This window comes from Pristiophorus japonicus, chromosome 21, assembly GCF_044704955.1.
Source record: "Pristiophorus japonicus isolate sPriJap1 chromosome 21, sPriJap1.hap1, whole genome shotgun sequence".
Lineage (NCBI taxonomy): Eukaryota > Metazoa > Chordata > Chondrichthyes > Pristiophoridae > Pristiophorus > Pristiophorus japonicus.
In genome coordinates, this window is record NC_091997.1 from 62121918 (window position 1) to 62131651 (window position 9734).

The 9734-nt window shown below is 50.7% G+C and overlaps 1 protein-coding gene across 3 annotated transcripts in view; it reads right to left on the reverse strand.

Moving 5' to 3' along the window:
* LOC139234021 (threonine--tRNA ligase 1, cytoplasmic-like) overlaps positions 1-9529 on the reverse strand; it is a 30468-nt gene extending 20939 nt beyond the window's left edge. For all 3 annotated transcript variants that reach the window (XM_070864862.1, XM_070864861.1, XM_070864863.1), the window contains exons 1-9: positions 9255-9529; positions 8093-8182; positions 5672-5862; positions 4401-4524; positions 3816-3937; positions 3090-3207; positions 2338-2402; positions 948-1026; positions 668-814 (exon numbers count right to left, since the gene is read on the reverse strand). In XM_070864862.1, coding sequence (XP_070720963.1) covers positions 668-814; positions 948-1026; positions 2338-2402; positions 3090-3207; positions 3816-3937; positions 4401-4524; positions 5672-5862; positions 8093-8182; positions 9255-9509 — 1191 coding nt within the window. In that variant the 5' untranslated portion in view covers positions 9510-9529. The remainder of the gene's footprint in view (positions 1-667; positions 815-947; positions 1027-2337; positions 2403-3089; positions 3208-3815; positions 3938-4400; positions 4525-5671; positions 5863-8092; positions 8183-9254) is intronic.
* Between the last annotated feature and the right edge of the window lie 205 nt (positions 9530-9734).

Genomic DNA, 9734 nt, shown 5'->3' on the forward strand with positions numbered 1-9734 from the left:
TCGCCTGTCATTTTAAATCTTCGCCCTACTCCCTCTGACCTCTGAACTCGGCCTCCTGCACTGTTCCAATGAAGCTCAACACAAGCTCGAGGAACAGCACCTCATATCTTTTTATTCGGCAATTTACAGCCTCGCGGACTCAACGAGTTGAACAATTACAGATCATAACCTTTGGTAATGATTCCTCTCGACTCATCATTTGTTCCTTTACTTGGGCCATTAGCGTCTTCTTTTGTATCGTACCATCATCCCTTTTGTCATTTAATCTCTCCTGCCTTCCATCCTTTACCGTTTCCTTCCCTCCCCCTGTCTGTGTACTTGGTTACATCTCTAACCTTTTCCAGTTCTGACAAAGGATCACTGAGCCGAAACATTAACTCGATTTCTCTCTCCACAGATGCTGCCCGTCCTGCTGAGTGTTTCCAGTTTTCGGTTTTTATTTTGGAAAGAGGCCGATCTCTGGATTCAGTGTCAGTGTGGAGTCCGTTAGCTTACAGTGGACACAATTGCTTTCTCCTTTGTGATGCTTGGATTGTCCAAGCTCTACATGAGGATTCGCCTCCCCGCTGTCCCGTACTCGTGTCGCTGACTGTAAACTATGGCCGGGTTTGCTGCACTGATTTACTTTCAACCTTAAATCTGCAACACAACAGAACATTTCCCATACCCGTCCAATCTTTCGGTGATCCCGGTTCTTGGCTTCCTCCTGGAATCGCTCCCATTCCTTCAGCATCTTGCTGTCAGGAAATGAGATCCCGTAGATTCTCTGCAGAGTCTCCATGTTGGACTTTCCTTTCCAATAAGTCGAGGAGTTCTGTAAATTTACAGAACACAAGTTTCAATTTGTATAAACCTTACTCCAATTTCCAAACCAATTCTGTACCGTTTACGTTAAAATGAACGCAATGTCTCCCTGGACTGGAATTGGTGATCGCGCGCACTCTCACCTTATAAATTCTGAAGGCTTTAATTCTGCCAGTGTGCCTGACATGGGGTCCCCTGCACAAATCGATTAAAGGGCCACACCTATGAGAGAGCAGAGTCAGGGTCAGGGCCATGGTCAAAGCAAGGGTCAGGGCAAGGACCTCTGCCAAGTTGACGATCTCGGCCTGGAGATAAGGGTGCTACAATTGGCCTAGGCCACTAGGATAGGAAGATAATCCACAAGTCCTCCTGCTCTCTCTCCCAGTGACTCCCACAGGGAAGGGTGTGTGTGTCTGTCAGGAGAAGACAGACTTGGGGTCAGCTATGATGCTCCACATGGTCAGATTGCCTGCTGGCACTTATGCAAACCCACACACCAAGATTCAGTGGCAAAATCCCAGGCAAAGACCTGCTGCACAGTCACATGTTGCTGTTGGGGAAGCTGTGCAAATCTTTCACTCCATCCCGTAGCTTTTTAACCCAACACTGTCCCCAATCCAGTAGCAACAAGCACAGTGCCCCCACCAAGTGGCCACAATTGGTTATAACATTAAAGGATTGGTAAATGGAAAGAGCCATTTTTTTTTTTAAATTCGTTGCCAATCTTTCCAATTCTTTGTCAAATCACAAACGCCAGAGGTCACCTTGCACACATCAAGGATCACTCTGCGCCAATGCTCTTAGCCAAAAGGCCTAGAGCCACTGCACCGTTCCTGGAAGTACTGCAATACCAGGTTCGTGCCATGGAGGTGGATGGGTCAAGCCACCCCACCCAATCCAGCTCCTGAGTTAGTAGCTGGGGCCGCTTATGATATCTGGGGGCGCACATGCTATAACTGGGGGCATGCTTGTGTTAATCCTGCTCCCTCACTCTCGGCGTCAGTAACTGCTCCCAGCCACGTACGCTGATGACTTGCTGTTTAAAGAAATATATTCAGAAATCAAGAATACACATCACTGTGATAATGTTTTAAGTACCAGCAATGGATGGCTCTCTCTTTAAAGTTATAAAACTTTGGGCGAGGTTTGGGCGAGATTCTAACTCCCGGTTGTAGACTGACAGTCAGACCAGCGTCAGTGAATAGCCTGTACTGAAAGCACCCAATAATTTACCAATCAGTCCCAAGCCTATCACAGGACAGGAAGGCACCAGTCTACAGATTGATTTATGTTTAAACTGTAAGTCTTGTCGTTTGTGGATTCAAGATTGTACTGAATTGTTGACCCCTCCCCCGTTGCCCCTTTAACCCCCCTCCCGCTGCCCCTTTAACCCCTCGCCCCACCCCTTTCCCTCCCTCTGCCCCAAGTTTCCAGCTGAAACACAAGTCACAAGTTCCTGTTGTGCTGATTTATCGAATCCCCCACCACCAATAAATTAGTAAAAGATGGTAGAGTTCGCAGCCCCCTCCTCACCTGTACACTGTGGTAGTCGGCGTGTCCACCTTCTCGGTTAATATCCGTACCTTAAATTTGTTGTACTGAGAGAGAAAATAAAGATTTACCGGCAGCTAAAGCAGCTTTTGGAAAAATTCAAGATGCGCATAATCGCCCACACGGGACATGACACTCATTTACAAAGTTACCGTCCAATAATGGAGGCCATTCAGCCCATTGCACTCAGCCATCCCCAGAAATCTACAAGTCCCAGGGCACGACCTCTACCCCAGTCTGCTGCCCAAAGACCATTTCCGGAGATTGGGTCAGTGAGTGAAGGGCTTCCTCGGTCTTGAACTTGGTGTCTCCGTCCTCCAGTCTGGAAACAGCACTCAAGTTTAATGGTTCGATCCCGTCACTATCCTTTATACAAGGGCCCCTTTCATTCAGCTCCTCTCAAGACCATTCCTCATAAGTCAGGCTCCCGGACACCAGGGGTCAAGGGTCAGGGGTCAGCCAGGCAGCCCTTTCTCTGCACCATCTCCAGGACTTAGCTGTTTCCCTCCGTGACCAGAACTGAACAGATGAGTCAGTGTGCAGCCTGGTCACAGTTGTCTATACAGGGATAGACTGTAAAGCAAAGCGGGTGGGAATGGAGCCTTGGGCCAGCCATCCCCCACTCTAGGCCCAAGTTACACAGCAGTGCCTTCGAGACCTGGCAGCACACCATCTATCCTTTGAGAGAACAGTCAAGACACAGCACAGGACAGGAAATAAATAGTGAATATTACCGTAAACATTTCAAGCAAAGTCTGCTTGCTGACCTCCAGTCTCTCAAATGTCTGACAGTCCTTCATGATCGACTTGCAGATATTCTCCAGGTACGGAAACTCGTTGCTGGACACTCCTCTGAGAAACAGAAGACCAAGAGGGCGAGAAACGCAGGCAAATCAATGCAACAAACCCAGCCATAGTGAGGGAACAGACAGGGGGACGATGGGGGGGCAGGGGAAGAGTAGGGAGGGACGGACGGACGCAGGGGCCAGGGCAGGGGCAGGGGCCCAACGGGGCCGGGGCCGGGCCCAACGGCCGGTGCAGGGGTCCAACGGGGCCAGGGCCCAACGGGGCCAGGGTACGGGCCCAGGTACAGGCCCAACGGGGCCAGGGGCTGGGGTACAGGCCCAACGGGGCCAGGGGCTGGGGTACAGGCCCAACGGGGCCAGGGGCTGGGGTACAGGCCCAACGGGGCCAGGGGCTGGGGTACAGGCCCAACGGGGCCAGGGGCTGGGGTACAGGCCCAACGGGCCAGGGGCTGGGGTACAGGCCCAACGGGCCAGCGAACCATAGGCACCTCAAGCATACGGCATTTGTCACATTTACCGGATTGTGGCGGTGTGACTATGGGGCAAATCCTTGTAAATCACGTCCTTTGTTCTTTCAATTACTCCTGGATTTACTTCCAATACAAACATGAAAACTTGCTTGGAAAGAGCTTGTTAGACACACTGAATCTCTACCTGTCTCCCAGGAACATGTCGTAATAGAATCCAGTCTCTATGGGTGGGCCGTAACACAGGCAGCCCCCGTAATACCGTTCCATGGCTTCTCCCAGAACGTGTGCGCTCGAGTGCCAATACACCTGCATTACAGACAGTGATCAGCTCGCACCAACTACAGCATCCCAGCTCAAACTACATCAATTAAATTACATTATATGGATAGAGAGTCCGTGGATCAGTGCGTTAATCCACATATACTGTGACAGAAAGATAGAATATAATAGCACCGTTTCTTTCCAGCCTCAGGAATTGGTTCCTCACTGACCAGGATATGCCAGCAATTAGAATTTGTGGCCTTCGAGGGGAAAGCCCGTTAAACATAGACCTACTTTACTGAGAGTAATATACAGCATGACTCTTCTGTCCTTGTGATCACCACTACAGGACAGCCACTAGTAATGTAAAACAAGCTTTTAAAATCCCTAACTGCCTGCGTGCTGTAAAATACAGACTCACATTCAACTAGTGGGTTTCACAATCATTTCACTCTTAAATTCCATTGAAAGATTATCTGAAATAGCCAAACTGTGGCAGGTAACTTACATCTCGCGCCTCTGGGTCTTCAAATTTCAGCAGCTCAAGACTGGCGTCTCCTTCGAGGGGCCGATCCAGATCCCACAGTTCACCACCGACCTTGGCAATAACGGAACTCTCTGCTAAACCCCGGCTACAGTCAGAGTACAAACCAACACAATATAATTATACCACCTTCCTGATATACCCCTGATCTATCAAATGCACAGGGGATTCTGATCCTTTATGATACCATAAATCAGACCCGTATACAAGGTCACACCCACCCCAGCTTCCGGCTCATAAAAACTACGACTGGATTCTGCAGTGTCTGGGCCGGGTGCTGGAGAGCGCACTCCGGGATTCTGCAGTGTATGGACCGGGAGCCGGAGAGCGCTCCTGGATTCTGCAGTGTATGGACCAGCAGCTGGAGAGCACGATCCTGGATTCTGCAGTGTATGGACCGGATGCTGGAGAGCACGATCCTGGATTCTGCAGTGTATGGACCGGATGCTGGAGAGCGCGCTCCGGGGTTCTGCAGTGTACAGATCGGAAGCCAGTGTGTATGGTCCTATTCCTGCATCATGTCGATCATCTGCGAGTAGCTAGTTTCACCAAAGTGCAACGTTGTCAGAAACACACACTTACAGAGAGCGAGCTCTGAAAGATATCGCAATAGTGCGTAGCACGGTGACTTATTGCAAGCAGACACCTATGGCACTGCTCAGTCGATTGTAACACACCGCGCTGTATACTAGGGGTGCAAACAAAGTGTGTTACGGGCAACATTATGGGGAGTAAGTGTGACGTTTATAGGCAGTGCACGCTTATCACAAAAGTTTTAACATATTAGTAGTGAATCTTACATCATATTCCTGATGAGAAGTCAGCAAATAGGAAAGGGAGAGCGCCTTTAGTGAGCAGTTCAGGGAGGAAAGAGAACACTGGGTAAGCAGAGTGAGACAGTAAGAATTCAGCTGGGCAGTGAGCAATGTATGTGGGGAAAGGGTAGTGGGAGGGACACAAGGGGCAAATAATGGATCTTGGGGAAAGGGAAGTTGAAGGGTGAAGTGAGAAATATGGAGTGTGAGGTAAAGTTATTGGGGGTAAGTGGGTATTGATGTATGTAGGGTGACGGTGGGGTAATGGGCATTGGGGACTGGATATATTTAAGGAGGTAGAGCATGTGATGCGACTTGTTTAAGATCCAGGGACTCTGAGTGTCCGATGCCACACGTTGAGTGCACAGTACTGAATGACCAGGGACTGGACGACAGACGGCATCATGCTTGCGGCTTTACCTGATTCGACAGGCAACCTGGTAAGGGGTTGTCCTCCACGATTCCCCGGCAACCTCGGTGCCGTCTGGCAGTGTGACGATGATAGGTCTGCTGTGCTGTGCAGCCCGCTCACCGAGTATGGAATCATGCTCCTGCTTCAGTCTCTCATAAAGGTGTAAACGCTCCTCAACATAGGCCGGCCACTCACCCCACTGAAAGCACAAGCACAGCAGAGTAAGACAGCTGCCTCCCACACCAAGGACCACAGGGGCTGGGTATCGGTCCCATGAGAGGGATGGTTCAGTCATTCCCCCACCCCCCCACCAATCCTCTCCTGAAGGCTCCTTGTGGGTGTGCAGTTTTCCAAACAAACAGTCATTCTTCGATTGTGAACCTGGATAGTGCCTGAAAACTATTCAACTGTGGATGCATCACAGGCATGCTCAATCCTATCCTCACCCGCCACCGCCCTCCTGACATCCCCACACATGCATTTCCCCGCAGGAGTCGCGGAGTAAGTCATCACGGGCAGGAAGCCTGGCTGATTTTTCCCCACTCACTGGCGCAGAGGCGGAGAGGCCAATTACAGAGCTCTTACTGTTCCCTTGCAGGAGATGAGCAAACCCAACATAACCTGAGGATCAAACCTGGGAACAGGCTGGTCATTTAAACAAACCTGGGAGCAGCAACTCTGAGGAACGCAGAGAATGGTTGCGATGCTGAGATGGTCAAATGGTTAATCTTACATCAGTCGTGTGGTGACCGAACTGAAACAGACAAAACCATCGAGTGCCATGGTGGGCCACATCTCCTTGGACAGACCTGGGTGCAATCTGGACTCTCAGACTCTTCCCCACCTACTAAATCCTGGGAAAGGAGTGTGTCAAGTCCCTGCTCACCTCTCAGAGGAAAATTAGAATACAGAAGTAACCTCACGTCCTCCCACGAGCACCCACCCAGTTTCCTTCAGCATGACCCTCAGCAACCATCCTACACTAGAGTCACTGAGAATGAGTCACAACCTTCAGTCCTGTTCCTGACCAGACATTCGCCAGCTGTGTATCGCTCCTTGCTAACACAGCAATCACTTCACCTGGTGGGAGAGTGACTGTTGCACATGTCTGCTACGCTGTGGGGGGGGGGGGACATTGCTAATCCTGCTCGAGGCTGGTTAGTTTTGTTGTCTAGTTCTGCACAAGTTAGTTCTGTCTCTAATTCTATTCTGGCGAGTTACAAAGTATTTACAGGACAGGAACAGGCAATTAGGCCCAACTGATCCATGTCATTGTTTATGCTCCAACACGAGCCTCCTCCCACCCTTCTTACACAAGCCCCATCGACATATCCTTTGATTACTTTCACCCTCGTGCTCGTCTAGCTATATGCTATTGCCTCCAACACGCCCTGTGGCAGCGAGTTCCACATTCTCACCACTCTCTGGGTAAAGAAGATTATTCTGAATTCCCTGTTGGGTTTATTAATGACTATCTTATATTTATGGCCCCTAGTTCTGGTCTTGCCACAACTGGAAACATCTTCACTGCCTACCATAACAAACCCTTTTAGAAGCTTAAAGCTCTCTGTCAGGTCACCCCTCAGCTTTCTCTTTTCTAGAGGAAAGAGCCCCAGCCTGTTCAATCTTTCCTGGTGGATGTAACTTCTCAATACTGGAATCGTTCTGGTAAATCTGGTTCTGCACCTTCTCCAATGCCTCAATCATTTTTATAATATGGAGACCAGAACTGTACACAGTAATCCAAATGTGGTCTAACCAAGGTTCCATACAAGTTTAACATAACTTAGCTGCTTTTCAATTCTATCCTTTAGAAATTAACCCCAGTTCTTAGTTTGCTTTTTTATGCCCTTATTAACTTTTAATGATCGGTGTATCTGTAACCCAGATCCGTCTGCTATTCTACTCCATTCTGAACACTTATTTTCCAAGGAATATGTGGCCTCCTTATTTTTCCTACCAAACTGTCTATAAGTTCATTTGCCAATTACACACCCATTCTGCAAGTTTATTAATGTATTTCTGTAGTTCTGCACAGGTTAGTTCTGTGTTCACAGTCCAAGTTGTGTTTCATTCTTAGTGGGAAACAAGAATGATCTGGGGCCCAGTATGTTCAGAGAACCACAGAGGTTCCAGGGCCTGGGACAGTCAACTTTGAGAATGCTGTACAAGTTAATGGCTGGAGCAGTTCCTAGGGCCAGTCCCACACACACCTCTTCCACTATCAGTAACTGGGGCAGTCTTTGCTTCCTACTTCTCACTCAAAGCCTTCATCATTTTCATCACTCTTCAGAGCAGCGCCAATGAGATGTGTGACTCCAGCACCTCATGCTGTCCTAGAGCTATAGGGAGGGCAGCTACAAACTCCCCAATTCCCGTGCAGTGTCTCAGGGTGGTACCTGGTTTATCACAAGGGTTGATTGAAATACCTCTGTTGATTTGGCATCTCCTTGAGGCGGATCATTCTTTTCCTTCTTGCTCCTGAGTTGCCTGGCCAGCTGTTGCGAGTCAGCCTCAGTCTGCAGGTTAAACCAGAGCGAAACCTAAAGCAGTCGGAACAACTCGACAGTCCCTGAATGCTAGCAATCTGGACTACACAGTCTGAAGGGTAAATAGTCAGAGATTGTTATCACTAGTCAGTGAGACAGTAACATGAGGCACAAATTGATGATAGCCACAAAAAATATTAAAGTGGAACCTATGTATTTTGCAGCAGAGCTCACTGAATAGTAATTGGGAGCACAAACTGAGGCTTGCTCCCCTCAAACCCACTGGCATGAAGGGCAATTGTATCCTCGAACTGTTACCCTGGCTGGGATCAGCTGAGACAGCAAACACCAGCAGACTATTTACTGACAGGCTGAATAATGAATAAACTGCCCAAAACACACAGGGCCAGTTTAAAACTCAAAGGAAAGTTGATGAAGGATTCTGCTGAGCATGACTGGAGTTTAATGAAGTACAACTATCTTCTGTGCCATGTCTATTTTAGACTGGTGCTCTCAGCAGCAGCAGGACCTCGGAGCCCGAGAAATGCGACCGGGGTCAGCAAGCTCACATGACACTGAAGGGTATTGACCCAAATGTCAGCATTCCTGACAGCAGGACTGAGAATTGCATGGGAGTGCCCAGTTGCTGCAGGGGTCAGGGGTTAGTGCCCAGTTGCTGCAGGGGTCAGTGCCCAGTTGCTGCAGGGGTCAGTGGTCAGTGCCCAGTTGCTGCAGGGGTCAGGGGTTAGTGCCCAGTTGCTGCAGGGGTCAGGGGTCAGTGTCCAGTTGCTGCAGGGGTCAGTGTCCAGTTGCTGCAGGGGTCAGTGGTCAGTGTCCAGTTGCTGCAGGGGTCAGTGGTCAGTGTCCAGTTGCTGCAGGGGTCAGTGGTCAGTGCCCAGTTGCCAAAGGGGTCAGTGGTCAGTGTCCAGTTGCTGCAGGGGTCAGGGGTTAGTGCCCAGTTGCTGCAGGGGTCAGTGTCCAGTTGCTGCAGGGGTCAGTGTCCAGTTGCTGCAGGGGTCAGTGGTCAGTGTCCAGTTGCTGCAGTGGTCAATGTCCAGTCACGGTGCCCCCTCTCCTCGGGGTATTGGGCTGGCGATCCTACCTTAGCTCCGGGGGCGGTGCTGTGAGGCGGTGCGGCCCGGGCGATGGGCGGCCCTCTCCCCAGCTCCGCCCGCAGGCTCCGCTCCAGGTGCAGCCGCTGGTACTTAAGCTTCTCGTTCTCCTCTCTGAGGCTGCGCAGCTCCGGACCGCCGGCCGGCTCCTCGTCCCCGCGCTGCAGCCGCTCCATCGCCGCGCTAAGCCGGCGGACCTGCTCCTCCTGCCCGGCCAGGCGCTGCGCCAAACCAGCCGCCGCCATCTCGCCCGCTCCCGGCCCCGCGCAGCCGCACTCAGCGCTCCCGGCCCCGCGCAGCCGCACTCAGCGCTCCCGGCCCCGCGCAGCCGCACTCAGCGCCGCCCCGCCCCCATGGGAACAGGAGGAGGCCATTCAGCCCCTCGAGCCTGCTCCACCATTCCATCAGAACATGGCTCATCTTTAGCTCATAACCGTCTACCCTTGGTTTCGTATCTTTAATACCCAACA